General features: G+C 36.8%; 1 protein-coding gene across 1 annotated transcript; it reads right to left on the bottom strand.

The window, feature by feature from the left end:
- Nucleotides 1-12,535: 12,535 nt before the first annotated feature.
- LOC116900947 (olfactory receptor 4F4-like) lies at nucleotides 12,536-14,809 on the bottom strand. The gene is made up of 2 exons (XM_032902588.1): nucleotides 14,729-14,809; nucleotides 12,536-13,507 (listed from the first exon to the last, which is right to left on the bottom strand). The coding sequence occupies exons 1-2, from the start codon at nucleotides 14,807-14,809 to the stop codon at nucleotides 12,536-12,538; spliced, it is 1,053 nt and encodes a 350-aa protein (XP_032758479.1).
- Between the last annotated feature and the right edge of the window lie 5,063 nt (nucleotides 14,810-19,872).

Genomic DNA, 19,872 nt, shown 5'->3' with positions numbered 1-19,872 from the left:
GTCTTGGTATGATCAGGAATTCATGGCCCATATCTAAACATAATAATAGCAATATACACCAAATAAGTAACCAATATCAAAGTGGAAAGAAACTTGAAGCAATCCCACTAAAATGAGAGACTAGACAAGGCTACCCAATCTCTTCCTACTTATTGAATATAGTGCTTGAAGTCCTAGCCAGAGCAATTAAACAACAAAAAAGGTCAAAGGATACACATTAGAAAGGTAGATGTCAAAATTTCACTATTTGCAGATGATATGGTAGTATACTTAAGTGACCCCACAAATTCCACCAGAATTCCTAAACCTGATAAATAACTTCAGCAAACTTGCTGGATATAAAATTAACTCAAATAAATCGGTAGCCTTCTTCTACTCAAAGGATAGACAGGCTGAGAAAGAAATTAGGGAAATGACACCCTTCACAGTAGTTATAAATAATATAAAATATGTTGGTGTGACTTTAACCAGGCCAGTAAATATTTGTATGACAAGAACTTCAATTCTCTGAAGAAATAAAGTGAAGATGATCTCATAAGATGGAAAGATCTCCCAAGCTCATGAATTGGCAGGATTAATATAGTAAAAATATAGATCTTGCCAAAAGCAATCTACAAATTCAATGCAATCAATTCAAATTTCTAACTCAATTATTCATACATTTAGAAAGGGCATTTGCAAATTAATTTGGAATAACAAAAAACCCAGGATAGCTAAAACTATTCTCAACAATAGAAGAACTTCTGGGGAAATCACTATCCCGGACCTCAAGCAATAGTGATAAAAACTGTATGGTATTGGTACAGAGACAGGCAGGTAGATCAGTGGAATAGAATTGAAAACCCAGAAATGAACCCATACACCTATGGCCACTTGATCTTTAACAAAGGAGCTAAAACAATCCTGTGGAAAAAGACAGTATTTTCACCAAATGGTGCTGGTTCAACTGGCTCTCAGCATATAGAAGAATGCAAATTGATCCATTCTTATCTCCTTGTCCAAACCTCAAGTCCAAGTGGATCAAGGAGCTCTACATAAAACCAGATACACTCAAACTAATAGAAGAAAAAGTGGCAAAAGATCCTGGAACAATTAGGCACAGGGGAAATTTTCCTGAACAAAATATCAATGGCTTATGCTCTAAGATCAAGAACTGACAAATGGGACCTCATAAAATTGCAAAGCTCTGTAAGGCAAAGGACATTGTCCATAGGACAAAATAACAAACAATAGATTGGGAAAAGATCTTTCCCAATCCTACATCTGAAAGAGAGCTAATATATAAAAAGAGCTCGAGATGTTAGACTCCAAAGAACCAAATAATCCTATTAAAATGGGATACAAAGCTTAATAAAGAATTCCCAACTGAGTAATATCAAAAGGCCAAGAAGCACCTTAAAAATGTTTAATATTCCTAGTCATCAGGGAAATGCAAATCTAAACAACCCTTAGAGCCCACTTCATACCAGTCAGATTGGCAGCAGATGTTGGTAAGGATGTGAAGAAATAGGAATACTACTCCATCATTGGTGTGATTGCAAGCTTATACAACCACTCTGGAAATCAGTCTGGTAGTTCCTCAGAAAATTGGACAAAGTACTACCTGAGGACCTAGCTATACCAACCAGTCTTGGACATATAATCAAACCATGCTCCAAAATATCACAATGACACATGATCCACTATGTTCATAGCAGCCTTATTTATAATATCCAGAAGCTGGGAACAACCCAGATATCCTCCAACAGGAATGGTTACAGAAAGTGTTTCCTAAATGAAATGAGTCCAAAAGTTCAGAATACCCAAGAAACAATTCACAGACCATATGAATCTCAAGAAGAAGACCAAAATGTGGATCCTTCAGCTATTAAAAACAATGACTTCATGAAATTCATAGGCAAATGAATGGAACTAGAAAGTATCATTCTGAGTGAGGTAATCCAATCAAAAAAAAAAAAAACCCACACATGCTATATACTTCGTGATAATTGGATATCAGCCCCCAAACTCGGATTACTCAAGACACAATCTACAGACTACATGAAACTTAAGAAGGATGACCATAGTATGGATCCTTCAGTTCTTCTTGGACAAAAATTTATAGGAGGAAATACAGAGAAAAAGTTTGGAACAGAGACTGAAGGAAAGGCCATACAGATACTGCCACACCTGGGGATCCAACCCATATATTTATAGCCAATAATCCCTGACACTATTGGGGACACCAAGTATTGCATGCTGACAGGAACCTGATATAACAGTCTCCTGAGAGACTTTGCCAGAATATGACAAATACAGAGGCACATGCTTGCAGCCAACCACTGAACTGATAACGCGGTCCCTATTGGAGGAGCTAGAAAAAGGATTGAAAGAGCTAGCTGAAGGGGTTTGCAACTCCATAAGAACAACAATACCAATAACCATAGCTCCCAGGGACTAAACCACCATCCAAAGAGTATACATGGAGAAACCCATGGCTCCTGGTGCATATGTAGCAGAGGATGGCCTTGTTGGGCACCAAGGGGTAGAGAAGCCCTTGGTCCTGCCAAGGCTTGATGCCCCATGTAGAGGAATGTCAGGGCAGGAAGGTGGGAATTGGTGGGTGGGTGGGTGGTGGAAACCCCTCATAGAAGACAGGGGATTAAGGATATGATCGGGTTTTATGGATGAGAAATGGGGAAAGGGGATAACATTTGAAATGTAAATATAAAAATATCCAGTATAAAAAGGAGGGGGTACAAAATACTCACGGGAGGAAATACAGGGGTAAAAGTTGGAGCAAGGGCTGATGACAAGGTCATCCAGAGACTACCCCACCTGGGATCCATCCCATATGCAGCCACCAAAGTCAGACACTATTGTGGATGCCTAGAAGTGCATGTTGACAGAAGCTTAATATAGCTGTCTTCTGAGAGGCTCTGCCAGAGCCTTACTGATACAGAAGAGAATGGTTGTAGCCAACCATTGGACTGAGCACTGAGACTCCAATGGAGGTGTTACAGAAAGGACTGTAGGAGCTGATAGGGTTTTCAATCCCATAGAAAGAACTGTATCAACCAACCACACACCCCTAGAGCTCCCGGGCACTAAATCACCAACTAAAACACATGGAGGGACCCATGGCTCCAGTAGCATATGTCGTAGAGGGTGGCATCATCTGGCATCAGCAGGAGAAGCCCCTGATCGTGTCAAGGCTCCTTTACCCAGTGTAGGGGAGGCCAGAGTGTTGAGGTGGGAGTGGGTTGGTGGAGTGGGAACATCTTCATAGAAGCAGCGGGGCCGGGGGATAGGGGTAAGATTTTGAATGTTATACACAAAATATCAAATAAAAATTAAAATGATTCCATAATCATTCAAGTAATTTAATATTTCCAGATGCTACACTAAAATTTTACATTCGTTTGCACTTTTAACAAGATGAGAGTTACAGATTTCTTCATGTATGCATCCAGTTTTCCCAACAATATTTTTTACCTATTCTGTCCTTCATTCACAATACATGTTTGTCATATTTATTGAAAATCAGGTCACTGAAATTTTGTGTAGTTAATTAAAATCTTTTTGTAATTTATTTTTTCTGTTTATGTCATGCTCACTCCCCCTCCTGTTAACTCCTCCCACTTCTTTTCCCCATCCCTCACCTTTTGTCCTCTGAGCAGGTGTTATCCTCCTGGTTATGCCTGCTACACACACACACACACACACACACACACACACACACACACACACACACACACACACTTCAAGTCTCTGTGAGGCTAGGCTCTTCCTCTCCCATTGAGGCCAAACAAGTTAGCCTAGCTAGAGGAATATATCCCACATACAGGGATCAGTTTTTTGGGATAGCCTCATTCCAATTGTTCAGGACCTACATAAAGACCAAGTTGCCCATTTGCAATACATGAACTAGGCCTAGGTCCATACTTTGTACATTCTTTGATTATTGGTTCAGACTCGGGTAGCCACAAGGGTTATGGATACCTGGCTCTATTTGATCTTCCTGTATATTTCCTATCTCTTCAGGGCCCTCAATCCTTTTTCCTATTCTTCCATAAAATTCCTCAAGCTCCATCCACTGTTTGGCTGGGTATGTCTGTGTCTGAGTCAGGTACTGAGTGTAGCCTCACAGAGAACAACATGTCCTGTTTAGACGTGTAACAGAGTATCATTAACATTGTTAGGAATTGGTACTTGCCCATGGGATGGGTCTCAAGTTAGGCTGGTTAATGCTTGGCCGTTCCCTCAGTCTCTATTCCATCTCCTATTCCTGCATCTCTTGTGGAAAGGATAAATTTTGAGTTGAGAGTTTTGTGGGTGGGTTGCTGTCTCTATTATTCCACTGGGGTTCCTTCCGAGGTACAGGAGGTGCCCTCTTTAGGTTCCATATCCCCAATATTGTGAGCCATAGCTAATGTAAACCTCATTGGTTCATGGGAAATGCCCTTATCCTAAGTCTCTGTCTCATCCTGGAGATGCCCACTCCTACCTCCTCACCCCAGTCAGTTGCAGATTTCCATTCATTTTCATGACCATCCTGCTGTCTTTCCTGTCCTCCCCCACACCTGATCCTGAACCCCCCCATTTCCCTCTCCATACCCCTCCCAGTTCCCTCTAACCATCTACCACTTTTGAGTATTCTGTTTCCTATTCTAAGTGAAATTCATGCTCCCTCACTTGGGCCTTGCTTCTTGTGTATATGTATTTATTTACATCGTGGTAGGCAAGGATACCATTACCATACTGTTTTGACTACTATGACCCAGAAGTAGTATGACTTCAGCTCGTATCTAGTAATCCAATGAGCATTTTTCCTTTTTCTTTTCTTTTTAATCAGGGATTCTTACAACTATAATTTGCTTTCAAATTGCTTGTTTGGGTTTCATTGTTATGTAATTGCTGATTTGTTATTCTAATATTGTTTCTGGTTTGTGATAGGATGTTAGTTTTGGAGTTAGGTTATTAGATTTTTCTAACATGAATTTTTAGACGATTAGGCTAAAATCTCAAGGAAGGACAGTAGGCTGAAGGTTTAGTGAGATTTCTGAGCCAAAGTGAATGAAATAATAAGAGAGGTCTGGCCATTTGGGCTCATGACTTGACTGAGAGGCTCTTGGGGTAGGCTACATTGAGCAATGGTAGAACCAGGTTTTTTACTAAGTTCAGCATGTGACCCAGGTGATCTTGCCACATCTGTCCATGTGTGCTGGGGACTGGCAGAGTTTGTTATATAAGTACCATTTCAGGATGCCATATTTATACAATATTGTACATTTCAAAATTACTTAAGCAGAGGTGGGTTCAGTTATCTTTTTCCTACATACATATAAACAAAATAACTAGAGACTTTAAAAACATCCAACAAAATGCCCAACAGTTGGTAGAGGGAGCTCACTCGTAGAGTCCACCTTCAGTAGAAAGACAGGGCATCAAGTGGAGGGAAAGGGTTGCCATTCCACAGTCAAAAACTCTGACCAGAATTGTTCCTGCCTAAAAGAACTAGAGGGACAGAAATAGAGGAAAGACTAAGGGAAAGGCAGGCCAATGACAGGCCCAAATTAGGATTCATCTCAAGAGTAGGATCCAAGGCCTGACACTATTACTGATGCTTTGGTGTACTTACAGACAGGAGCCTAGCGTGGTTGTCCTGAGAGGTCTAACAAGCAGCTGAATGAGTCAGACGCAGATATTTATACCCAACCAATGGACAGAAGTCAGAGACCTCCTGTGGTTGAATTAGGGAAAGGCTGGAAGGAACTGAGGAGGAGGGTAACCCCATAGGAAGACCAAGAGTCTCAACTAAACTGACCCCTGAGATCTCTTAGACACTGAGCCACCAGCAAGGCAACATGTATGAGCTGCTCTGAGACACCCAACATGTTTACATCAGAGTAGTGCCTGGTCTGGCCTCTGTGAGAGAAGACAGATGCACCTAACCCTGGAGAGACTTGAGGCCCCAGGGAGTGGAATGGACCTGGAATGGGAGTGGTGGGGGAGGGGTAGAAAGTTGAGCAGCTTTCATCTTAGAGATAGGAGGGAGGACTAATGAAATGAGTAACCATAAGGAGGGCAGACCGGGAGACTATTAATGACTGGATTATTAAAAAAATAAAGATAATGATAATAAAGCATCCAATATGTTTATTAGGTTGATTATGCAGAGTATTTCATGGAGTATAGATATATCAAACCATTGTTGTTCACTTTTAGTATAAACAAGTTTAGTTCAGTAATTATATTTTAATAAAGGTATAAAATGGGCTAGAAAAAGTGACAATTAAAATAATAAATATAAAAAATCTAACTTTTGGTGGCCCGAGAGATGACTCAGCAGTTAAGATCACTGATTACTTTTTCAGATGTCTTGAGTTCAATTCTAGCAACCACATGGTGTCTCACAGCCATCTGTAATGGCCTCTTTTGGTGTGTCTGAAGACAGCTATAGTGTACTCATACATATAAAATAAATAAATCCTAAAAATCTAACTTTTATAAGAAGAAATAATATAGAAAGCAGATTAGTAAAATAAGAAGCAATGTATTAGTGGTTCCAAGAGATAGAAAATGTCTACCTCTCTTTGTCTCTCTATATCTCTGTCTGTCCACCACTGTGTGCATGTGCGTGGCGTGTGTCTGTGTGTGTGTGTGTGTGTGTGTGTGTGTGTGTGTGTGTGTGTGTGTGTGTGTGTGTGTTTATTTTTAAATAACTGGCTGAACTAGTCATGTCATTTGCAGAGAATGCCAATCAGGCTGGGTACTGAGTACTCAGGGAAGAATTGACCCAGTTGATGTTTACAGCTAATGCGTTATGAAATACAAAGGCAGAATTCCACCTTTGTTCTCTTAACAACTTCAAGTGACTGAATAAAGATATTTCAATATAGATGGATAATTTCTTTCATTCAAAAATCTACTAGTTTAAGTGCTAACTTCACAGAAACACCAAGGCTACCATTTGACAAAATAGATTGTTATTGGAGTTTAACATATCCACACATAAAATTACCTACATCAAAAGTTGAATCTTTCCAGTGTTTGATTCCATTGAGAATTTCAACATGGGAGAAGGCCCATCTCAATCATTTCTTTTCTGTAAAGTCTTAGTTCTCTAACCTTCATACACACACCCATTTTTTTTAAACTCTCCTCTTCCTTGTCATCATCTTCTTTACCTCCTTCTCTCTATCATTTATCTGCTGCTATCTCTGGCTGTCTATATTTGTTGTTCTCAAACATTTGCTTCTTATTTATTGATTGTCTCAAAATATTCATTTAAATTAGCTTGCTCAAAGAAGTATTATGGCAAAATTCAAATATTGTACTGGTTAACATATTTTCAGGCTTTTTATCTTACTCAGATTTTCACATGCTGTTTTATTCCTTGAATTTGATGAATATTCCAGACTATTTGTTCCACTGACTATACATGCTCCAGTTTTATGCTCTTAAATTCATCTAGTATTTTTCTGCATTTCTCATTTGTGCCTATTTCCTGTAGAATGTCATTAAATAGCTAATCTTTATTGATTAAGCTCATTAATACTTACTTTATGCTTTATTTTCCCCAGATGATATGAATCATAGTCTCCATATTCAATTTGTCCCATTCTTTAGCTCTTGCAAATTTGATTACAAAATGCTTACCTAATAATTTTTGGTTTCTATTGTTGACTTTGCACACATTAATTGATTTTTTAACTCATAAGTACAAATTTGAATTATGAACTTGAATTTTTCTAAAGTATCTGCTTCTGAACTATACATACTTAATCTGTCTTTCTTTTTAATAATCGTATTACAGAATACTTTGGTTTTATTACATTCATTGCAAAAACTCAGGAGTGCTCAGAGTGTTTAGTAAGCTTATTAGTTCCATCCACCAAAAGGAAAATGTCATTTTTAAAATTTTAACAATCATTTTGTGGATGCTTTCATGTAATGATGATTCAATTTATGATACTTATCATTGCATCATTGATTCTCATAGGACCATTTCCTGTGATTGGCAGATTATTCTGTTTTACCTGTGTTATTTTCAGTTTATAGTAGCAATTAATTAGTTTCCTTTAACTGTGATATGAAAAATTGTACTTGTGCATGGTGGTGAATGTGTATGGCTAGCACTTGGCAGGGAAAACTAGATATATTTTCATAAGTTTAAAGGGAACATGAGCTACATGATGAGTTGTGTGACATTTTTGATAACATGATATGATGCTCTGTCACAAAAAGTTAAAATAATGAACTTCCAGAATATCTTGCATGTTTCTTCTGCAGATGTAGTGGCAAGTATTTAGCTAAAAAAATATAGATTTATTTTAGTGACAAATAGTGCCTGACAACAACACAAGGAATTAAGTATAATTTTCTTTTATTTGAATTCAATAGATTTTCTCAGAGGAGAATGTTGAAAACCATTTATATTTTATTAAAATAAAAACAATTGATTTATATTCATATTTATAATTGAAATTAAATAAAAAATGTTTAGTGATATATATTTTTATTATTGGTATTACTTTACCTACTCCTTTGCTTTAATTAAATAAGTGCTTTATAAAAAGTAAAACTAATATTACCAACTTATAGATCATGAACTTTGCATGATTTTTATTTAATGAATTATTTCATTTCATTGATATCAAATTTCTCATGTAAAATATGATTACATAAAGTATTTTTGATCAAACTTGATATTTTTAGAGATTGCACAATGCTTTTTATTTTACTTTAAAATTAATTCTTTGTGAATTTCATAAAATAATAATACATATCCCTTTTTCCCTGAATCCTCTTGATTCACTCATCTTTTCCAATCTACCCTGAAAATTTTAAGGTTTTGTTTTCAAATTTTTATTTTAAATCATTTGCACTTGTAAGTGACTACATAATATTTTGTGCTCGGGTATGCATGTGCCGATGGAGGGCAGAAGATATGAAATGCCTTGGTGTTAGAGATGCCAGCCATGACCTGCCTGACACTGGTTCTGTTAAGTGAACTCGGGTGGTGTGGAAAGTCAAAAGTCAGCCTTAAGTCCTGACCCATCTCTGTAGGACATGGATCTGTTTTTGCATTGATTTCATTCTACAGTTTCTTGTTTGTTTGTGTGTGTGAATGTATTTCTGAGTATGTGTGTGTGTGTGTGTGTGGGTGTGTGTGTGTGTGAATGTAAGTGTTGATGTGATTGTACATGTGTGTGTTAGTATACATGTGTATATATGTGTGAAATTGTGAATGCATATGTTTGTGGATGTCCACATTTCTGAAGATAACTCATTTTGATTTATTTTTTATTGGATATTTTATGTATTCACATTTCAAATGTTATTCCCTCCCCCCATCCCATTCCCCTGACCCTTCACCCTTCTTCTATGAAAATGTTCCCACTCTCACCTCAACACCCTGTCATTCCTGTACACTGGGGAAAGGAGCCTTCACAGGACCAAGGACCTATTCTCCTATTGAAGCCAGACAATGCCATCCTCTACTACACATGCAGCTGGAGCCATGGGTACTCTTTGGTTGGTTGGTTGGTTGGTTGCTTGGTTGCTTGGTTGGTTGGGCAGTCCCTTGGAGGCCTAGAGGTCTGGTTGGTTGATATTGTTCTTTCTATGGAGTTGCAAACCCCTTCAGCTCCTTCAGTCCTTTCTCTAACTCTTCCATTGGAGTCCCTGTTCTCAGTCCAATGGTTAGCTGCAAGCATTCTCGCCTGTATCAGTAAGGCTCAAGCAGAGACTCTCAAGAGGTATTCATATCAAGCAAGCACTTCTTGGCAATAGTGACTAGGTTTGGCAGCTACATATAGGATGGATTCCCATGTAGTGCAATGTCTAAATGACCTTTCCTTCAGTCACTGCTCCACTCTTGTTCCTGTATTTCCTCCCTTGAGTATTTTGTTACCTCTTCTAAGAAGTACTGATGCATCCACATTTTGCTCTTACTTCTTTAGTGTCTCTTACTCACTGTTACACTACCCTGTCTGGCTAGTGTAGTCAGAGCTTGAATTACAGACATATACCTCATATGCTGTTAACTTCGACTTTTCTACATAGATGATGGGAGTCAAATTCAGGTAGCTATACTTGTTTGGATAGCATCTTCTTAGTGCTAATGATTTTATTTTTTAATTATGTAAAATACTTTTATTCTCAAGTCAAAGCTCTAAAATAAGATATATTTAGTACATTCCAGTTAAGAAAATAATTTAACCATTTAAAATGCTTTATTAAATTTTTTTGAAATTGCAGAGTAGTACATGTTTCTCTGCTTTCCCTTAAAATTAGTGTTCTATAGAAAACCTTTTGACAATTTATTAACATCAGCTGATCTATGGATTGTAGATTGCTCCAGGGTAGTATTTGAAGAAATGGCCCATTTGTTTTACAATTATTTACTATACCATGTAATTGACTTAAGAATAGACTTGTTACTGATCATCACTTCTTCATTATTTCATTATTAGTCATTTATTAGTTTAGTATTTCATGTGATATTTCAATGTTTTTAGTCTCATGTCTGATAGTTCTGCACATTTGATAAGACAGTTCTTGGACCAAAAACTCCAAAAAAATAGATGTTATTTTTCTGCCATTGCCATGAAGTTGTGCCATTTTGTGTTCTCACTAAATATATAATTATATATTATTTTTTCTCTATACGTCATCCTTAGGTTATAGTATTAAACATTGAAATAATGTATCTTATAGGCCAGGGATGATTTTTAAGTATAATTTTAGTGCACATATATTTTGGCATGAAAGAACGTGAAGATTTTTCCTATAAATATGTTTTTTTGTCTTACAAATAAACTAAAAGATTACATGTTTTACCCAATTTTCTTAGATTGTGAGATCATGAAATTGACTTGTTTATAATGGTTGTTTATAAATTATTTTTGTATGTTATTAATTTTCTCATTTATCATTTTTAGGTAGTTTAATCTGACATTAAAACTAATTATATATATTAGAAAACTTTGTTATACAAATAAATTAAAATATATTATCTCAATTTAAAAATATATTTATAGATTTTAAACAGAATCACATCTTGAGTTCATTAAGAAATTATTCTTTAGCATGACAAATAGAACCTGTATCTTTTTTTCATATTACCCCAATTATTCCACCATTTTAAAAATACCACTGAGTAGATCATAGGTAAATCTTTTTATGTGTTAAATATTCCTGTGGGTATCTGTAGTATTTTTCACTTAAGAAGGCATGATTTAAAGCCATTGAATTATCTTAATTTACATTTATAATTTTTTAATCAGATCACAATTCATTCAACTTGTTATTGCTTGTTACTCAGAATAAGTGGTGTTCAACTTTAGCATGCTTCCATAAAAATTTCTGCAAAGGTAGAGTTTGGAGAATCTCTTGGTATTTTTTAAATTTGTACTCTCCTTTGCTTCTCTCCTGGTATTTAGAATTCCTCAGTAGGATAAAAAGAATGTGCTCTTGGAAAAGTATGCAAACAAATATATATACTTGCACATAAATATGCACATTTCCATTGTAACTACAATGCCCAAAGTAAACATTAGCTAAGATTGTAATATATCATGTCCCTGAAGTAATTTGTGAATTACCAAAGTTTGACTAAGTTAAAAACTCTTTACACATTAACATAGACTAGTATGGATAATTTAATACTATCTAAAATTCACTGAGCGGTGAATGTCACAGAGCAATGTAGCCTTGTGAACCTTTAATAGACAAATACTTTTCATAACTATGTATAATGCATATCATGATTTCCCTTTTATTAATGTGGGGACCAAAATTTATATATGTAGCCATAATCATGTTGAGTAAAGTTGAACCATCATCTTTTGATTTTAAAATTCTGATAATAAAAAATGATAGATGTATATAAGTTATTTACTTTATGTCAAGATGGTCAGAGGCTGAAACCTCTTAATCCTGTTTACTATTCTATAATCAATTGTAGTATCACAGGTTGTTAAAAGTCTTAAAGAAAAATAACATCAGAAAGTTCAGTATTGCTGTCACATCTGATGAGGCATTAATAGACTATGTTTTATTATAATAATAGTAGAAGAATTATATGGTTATGAGGAAGGAATTTAACTTATGAATTTCAGTAGTAGTCATAAAAACTCTTATCATTGAGCACATTTTTAGTTAGAGGTCATTAATTCCTTTATTATGTTTTTTAGGGAGAATGAGCAAAGTAAAATTTTCTTTAATCTAAAATAGTTCAACTTGTATTTTTAATCAACTCAAAGGCAAAAGTATCTAGGAAATCTCAGTTTTACACAAGTAATACCATACTAATACCTTTAATTATGATAAAATTAGTGAAATGGTATTTTTGAATTAATGTTTTTAATTTTCAACTTCTATAAAAAAATAAAAGCTACAGTCATATAGAATAAATGAAGTAACTCTTAGAACCTTCATAAACAATTGCTAAATGAGGTAAAATGGAATTTTAAAGTTGACATAAGGTCTGCTGAATAATGTAATAACTTCCTTCATTCATGATATCAATCTCAAGGCTGTAGGAGACCTAAGACTTCACCCAAAAGTTTAAATTCCATTGTCTTAGGCGTCTCATGGCAGTTTTCATCTCTGTGTTCCTCAGTGTGTATATAATAGGGTTCAAGAGAGGGGTGACCACAGAATAAAACACAGCAAGGAATTTATCTAATGATTTGATGGGAAAGGGCCAGGCATAAATAAAGATGCAAGGTCCAAAAAACAGAAGAACTACTGTGATATGAGCAGACAGTGTAGACAGAGCTTTAGACGACCTATCAGAAGGGCGGCGCTGGATGGTCAATAGAATGATACCATAGGAGATGATTAGCAGAACAAAGGAGCACACAGTAAGTACACCACTGTTGGCAATAACCATGATGTCTAACCTATATGTGTCTGCACAGGCAAGTTTGAGTACCCTAGGCAGGTCACAATAAAAACTATCGACCTTATTGGGACCACAAAAGGGTAAGTTCAGTGCAAAGGCCAATTGGCTCACGGAGTGTAAGAAGCCAATTCCCCATGCAGTAGCCACAATGCCAACACACACATTTCCACACATAACTGTAGTATAGTTTAGAGGCTTACAAATTGCTACGTATCTATCAAAAGCCATGGCTATGAGGGTAATTAGCTCACACCCTCCAAAGAAGTGAAGGAGAAAAATCTGTGCAAAACAGCCATGAACAGAGATAACTTTGTGTTTGCTGAAAAAATCAGCAATCATCTTCGGTGCTGTGACAGAGGACAGACACAGATCAACGAATGAGAGGTTGGCCAATAGGAAATACATAGGAGAGTGGAGATGGGAATCATAGGTAACAGTCATGACAATAAGAAGGTTTCCAAACACAATTCCTACATAGAAAACCAAAAAGAATACAAACAGAAAAATCTGAAGTTCCTGAGAGTCAGAGAGTCCAATAAAAATAAATTCTTTCACTGCAGAGCGATTTGCTTCCCTTGTTGATTCATTCCAGAAGACAGTCTCTGAACTTGCCTTGGAGAAGACAATAAAAACTAAGTCAGACTTGTGATGCAAACTTACCTCTGTTCACTCAATAAGGACTTGTTTGATATGTTGCATAAAACTTCCAAACTAAAAATAAAAACTCAATTTAAAACTCATTGCTTTCTTGCCTGTCTTGTTCTTCAGTTAGCCAAGCCTCCCAATTTCTCCATGGCTTTACATTCCATTCTAAGACAATGTTATTGTTCCTGCTGCTCTCTCTGTGCTCTCTTCCTATCCTTCACTGATTTCTGAATGTCAAGACATTAAGAGGTAAAGAACAGTCCTTATATTTTAAATGTTAAAGAGTGTAGGAGAAAAAGAATTTCACCAAATGAAACAAAATGTACAAAATAGAAATGGCAAAACTAAGTAAATATATAGAATTTTAGGAGATTATATGACACAGAACATTTGTATAACATAAAAGGCAGAGATAAATATGATGAGCAATTTATTATGGGAGATAAAAGGTTAAAAAGGAATGTCCTTGTAAAATTCTGTTATTTGTTATTTATTTGGAAATTTACTTACAACCAATTGTGATTAAGAATTATGTTAATCTCTCCATTATCCCAGATTTTTTCCTTACCCTTTCCCAGTAAAGATTCAAATGACTATCTACAAAATCCTATGAAAACTTAATAACTCTCTTTTTTCCAAATATAGGGAATCTAATCATAGAATAATTCATTAAACTCTTTAATTTATAGCTCCTTAATCCAGTAAAAATATGATCATGTGAACACTGAGAACACTCAAGAATGGGAATCCTACTGTGAGATATGTTATGTTGTAGCTAGTTCATTAAGGCTTTTCTTTAGAATCATACAGTGCAAAAGGTGGTTTGGAGTTTCAATTTATTTTAATACGTTGAAACATTTTGGGAATAGAGAAAAAGATAGAAAAGGAAAAATTCCAGGACATGTCTCCATGAGAAATATGTCTAGGATGAAGATGGCTCAAGGGTTTTTATATGAAAAAAATCAAAATGTACGACAGTAAAAAAAATAAGAATTTAAAAATGTAATTTTTCAGAAAAAAAAAAGAAATCTTGTAGGTCAGAATGAGTCACATCTGCCAAGTTATGTTGCTGGGAGGAGAATGATAAAATGCAATCCCCATCTAGTGTCCATCTACCATTTGTGCACAGTCTCCTCACAGTTTGTTAGAGAATGTCAAAAAGACTCAAGATGCTTTTGAAGAACTTACAGATTTTATTTTTAAATTTCCATTCATTGAAGGATTTCTCCTGCATCTCACACTGCGTGTATGATACTTACAGCCGAGCATGACTCAGAGGAAAATACTTGAATTATGTAACCCTGAACTCAATCATTAAAATATTGTACTTTTTATAACCATTTTGTACCTTAATTTGTTTTCCAAAGAAAACTTTTTTTACTCATGGTGATAGGAATCAAGGCATTGGGTTTGAGTCATATCCACAGCTTGATCCTGGATGTCTCAAGAAAAATTCCTGGGCCTTTCCTTTTTTCATTTCAAAAAACCCTAATCAGTAGTTCTCAGAAACAATAAAGTTTTCACAATTGATTTTGCAACTTTTATGTAAAAAAAAAAAGGCAGAAGAGGGATAACATTTGAAATGTAAATAAATAAAATAACCAAGAAAAAACTCCAAAAACCAAAAAGCAACAACAAAGAAAAGGATTGAAAACTAACTTTCCCTCAGATTAATTTTTAAAAATGACACACAGAAAAGAAAATACCAGATTTAGGGGCCAGAAGAATAGTAAAATCCACCAAATAAAGAGAAAGTAGTTTGTCAGGAAGGAAACTAGGTGTAGGAGTCAGTATTTATTGCTACTAGAACATCAGTAGTGAGGGGTATTGTTTTACTACTACTCATGTTATTATAAGTACTTAAGGAAACCCTACAGGATTTTCATTTTTTTCTTGAGGAAAAAAATCATAATTGAGTTCTGCAAAATGAAATCCTACTCATACTAACACTTAATTATCAACAAAATTCTAACCTGTTGCTTCTACTGAAAAATTCAAATGCCATTCCACTTACTTCTTTCATAACTTGAAGAGACAACAGTGATCTTAAGAAACAGAACAGTACAGAGTCCCTTTATATACTCTTTCAAAGCATTAACATTTCTGGGAGATTGACTTTTATGTGAATTGTTCTCCTGAGCAAACTGATTGGCTAATGGTTAAGCATTCATGAAGTCATCAGAAGCCCTTGGAGAATTCAGAGACAGCCTGAGGCTTACTCACAGACTCATTCAATGTTACAGGTTTTCACTTAACCTTGAAGAAAACATGGTCTATTATTCAATTAAGGGACACTGTCACAATTTCTTGGGTCACTGTATAATAGTACTATCTCATTCAATCTAAGTTTGATTGCCAAAAATTAAAGTAAATGAGACAACATTGGGAAAATAAATTTTATAAGTATTAATCAGGGAGTGAAAGGTATTATTTAGATTTTATATGAATAGGATAGCGTAAGCTATCAAGGACCAATATGTGGAGAACATAGAAAAAATACTCATTACTATTAACATTCTCAGTGCTTATAGTTTGCTTTATTTTTCAGATTTAACTACAATGAAGACATTAAAATTTGCTGTGATAAACAACAAATGTTTTTAAATTATATCTAATTTCAGAAAATAAATGTTCAGAAGTCCTCTAAATTATACATGCCTTTTTCTCTAAATCATGAAACTCTGCAAAGAAGACTACCAGTCCAGCAAAGTTGTGCTATTATAATATACAACTTTTTGTGTGGAGATAAGGTATTAAATGGTTCAAAAATACTGTGGTCTGTATCTTAAACGACAATATAAATCATGCATTCCAAGCTCAGCTGGGAAGAACACATACAAGCTTTAACAGTGTTGCTTTTCCTCTTGTTCATCCTTACAGTATACTAGACTATTTCTTCAGCTCACATATTTTTTGCTTTAGTAAACCCGTGTTTTTCCCCACTGTACCCATATTTCTTTCCTTAAGAGATATCTATTAATATTCAGTGTTGTCCCATCTGCAAACAGATGCTGATAAAGTTTCATTACACATGTATTGGAAATTTTTTTACTTAATTTTTTACAGTTCAGTTTGTATCCCCATCCTCATCTGCCCTCAGACAGTTCCTCCTCCCGTTCCTCATCTCCTATCTCCAAGAAAGGATGTCCCCAACCACCATTCATCCCACCCTTCCACAACATCCCACCCCACCGGGCCTCTACACTCCCTGGAGCCTCAAGGTTCTTGAGGTTAGGCAAGACTTCTCTCACTGAGGTGAGACAAGGCAGTCCTCTGCTGTATATTTGTCAGGGGCCTCAGACTAGCTAGTGTATGCCGCCCAGTTGGAGGCTCAGTGTCTGAGAGCGCTCAGGGGTCCAGTTTAGTTGACACTGGTGGTCTTCCTATGTGGTCGCCCTCCTCCTCACTTTCTTCCAGTCTTTCCCTGATTCAACCACAGGGGACCTGAACTTCAGTCTATTGGTTGGGGTATGTGAATTTTTACAAGCAAAAGACATAGAATTTGTGCAGTAATCTCTGATACACTTTAGATATGCTGATTAAGAAAAATCTCCTTTTTTCTCTCTTTTCCCATCTTTATTAAATTGGATATTTCTTCTTTACATTTCAAATGTTATTCCCTTTCTCGCTTTCCAGGCCAACATCACCCTAACCCCTCCCCTTCCATATGGGTGTTCTCCTCCCCATCTTTCCCCTATTACTGCTCTCCCCCAAAGAGTCCCAGTCACTTGGGGTCCAGCCTTGACAGGACCAAGGGCTTCCCCTTCCACTGGAGCACTTACTAGGCCATTCATTGCTACCTATGAACTTGGAGCCCAGGGTCAGTCTTTAGGTAGCGGCTTAGTCCCTGCAAGCTCTGGTTAGTTGGCATTGTTAATATGGGGTCTCAAGCCCCTTGAAGCTCTTCCAGTCCTTTCTCTGATTCCTTCAATGGGGGGTCCCGTTCTCAGTTCAGTGGTTTGCTGCTGGCATTCGCCTATGTATTTGCCATATTCTGGCTGTGTCTATCAGGAGAGATCTGCATTCGGTTCCTGTCAGCGTGCACTTTTTGGCTTCATCCATCTTATCTAGTTTGGTGGCTATATATGTATGGGCAACATGTGGGGCAGGCTCTGAATGGGTGTTCCTTCAGCCATTGTTCTAAACCTTGCCTCCCTAACCCCTCCTAAGGGTATACTTGTTCCCCTTTTAAAGAAGGAGTGAAGCATCACATTTTTGTTATCCTTCTTTAGTTTCATGTGTTCTGTGCATCTAGGGTAATTCAAGCACTTGGGCTAATATTCACTTATCAGTGAGTGCATACCATGTGTGTTTTTTTTTATGATTGGGTTACCTCACTCAGGATGATATTTTCCAGTTCCATCGATTTGCCTATGAATTTCATAAAGTCATTGTTTTTGATAGCTGAGTAGTATTCCGTTGTGTAGATGTACCACATTTTCTGTATCCATTCCTCTGTTGAAGAAAAATCTCTGCTCCTGTTAAATAAATATGCAATGAACAATATTATTAAATTTATTGATATTGGATAAAATGAAGTAGTAATTATGGTTTAAAAATCTCTACCAGGCTCTAATCCACATAGACAGATATGGTAAGAGACCCGCAGTATTTACCAAGTATACTCTCTCCCAAGTATGTGGCCAAGCATAGAATCTAGAAAACATCTGGATTTGACCACTGCTCATTCCCATGGAACCAAGACACTCTTGGCCAAGCCCTGAGCACAAATGTCCAGATCTGGTCAGAGTTCTGACTCTCTTATTATGCTATTTATCATGCCACAATTGTTTCATTAAACTGATAACCCCTGTTCTTCTTTGTGCCATCAGTGTAATAGGCTAAAAATTCATTGGGGAAATGCAAATCAAAATGACCCTAAGATTCTACCCCATACCACTCAATGGCTAGTCAAAAACTCAGGTGACAGTGGATGCAGGTAAGGATATGGAGAAAGGGGAATACACCTGTATTGTTGGTGGGATTTCAAGCTGGTATAACAACTCTAGAAATCAATCTTAAAATTTGGAAATAGTTCTACCTGAAGACCCATCTATACCACTCCTGGGCATATACTAAAAAAAGGTTCCAACATATAAAAAGGATACATGCACCACAAAATTCATAGCAGTCTTATTCATAATAACTAGAAGCTGTAAATAACCAAGATGTTTTTCAGTAGAAGAATGAATACAGAACAATAAATACAGAAAATGTGGTATATTTACACAATGGGATACTATTCAGCTATTAAAAACGACGACTTAATGAAATTCACAGGTAAATGGTTAGAACTTGAAATTAACATCGTGAATGAGGTAATACAGTCTCAAAGAACACATGTGGTTATATTCACTGGTAAGTAGAAATTAGGCAAAAGCTTGGAATACCCACAATACAAATCATACATCATATGAAGTTCTAGAAGAAGGAAGACCAAACTGTAGTGCTTCAGACCTACTTATAAGGGGGAACAAAATAATCAGGGGAGGGGGGAGGAGGAACTTGGGAGTGAGAGCTGAGAGGGAGAGAAAAAAGGGGGCAGGACCAGGTATGGGAAGACATGGTGCAGATGTACAGAGGGTCAGGAAATTGAACAGTGGTGGGTAGCAATGGGAGATGGGGAACTGGTGTAGCCACCAGAAAATCTTAGACACAGGAAGGCAAGAGGCTCCCAGGACCCAACATGGTGGTTGAGGGGATGACTTTAGATGAAATATCCAAAATGGGGAGAGAGAATCTGTGAGAACATATTCAGAGGTTAGTTAGGCAAATCCCCCTCATTGAGGGATGAGGCCATGCACCTATTTCAAAAATATTAACCTTGAATTGCTCCTATCCAAAGGAAATGCAAGGACAAAGAGTGGAGCAGAAACTGAAGGAGAGGCCATCTAGAGACTGCCTCACTTGGGGTATCCCATAATGAGACACCAAACCCAAACACTGTTCCTGATGCCAAGCAGTGCTTGCTGACAGGAGCTTGATGTGGATGACTCCTGAGAGGCTATGCCAGAGCCTTACTGATACAGATGAGGATGCTTGCAGTGGTCTGACTGAGCATAGCAACCCAAATTGAGGAGTTAGTGGAAGGACTGAAGGAGATGAAGGGGTTTGCAACCCCATAGGACAAACAACTATAGAAAATAGCCAGACCTCCCCAAAGCTCCCAAGGACTAAACCACCAACAAGAGTGTATACATGGGGGGGAGGGGAGGACCCATGGCTCCAGGTGCACATGTATGTAGCAGAGGATTGCCTTATCTGGCACTAATGAGATGGGAGGCCCTTGGTACTGTGAAGGATAGATGCCCCTGCCTAGTGGAATACTAGAG

Source organism: Rattus rattus, chromosome 5, assembly GCF_011064425.1.
Source record: "Rattus rattus isolate New Zealand chromosome 5, Rrattus_CSIRO_v1, whole genome shotgun sequence".
NCBI classification, from domain to species: domain Eukaryota; kingdom Metazoa; phylum Chordata; class Mammalia; order Rodentia; family Muridae; genus Rattus; species Rattus rattus.
The sequence above is the reverse complement of the archived record's forward strand: the minus strand, read 5'-3'. Positions and strand labels throughout refer to the sequence as shown.

What these genes read in the sequence shown, in the direction of transcription:
- LOC116900947 (XM_032902588.1), bottom strand. Translation starts at nt 14,809, where the DNA reads ATGCTCGGCTGTAAGTATCATACACGCAGTGTGAGATGCAGGAGAAAT. An exon ending in GAAATTTAAAAATAAAATCT is followed by an intron (nt 13,508 to 14,728) that starts GTAAGTTCTTCA and finishes GTCTTCTCCAAG; the next exon opens with GCAAGTTCAGAGACTGTCTT.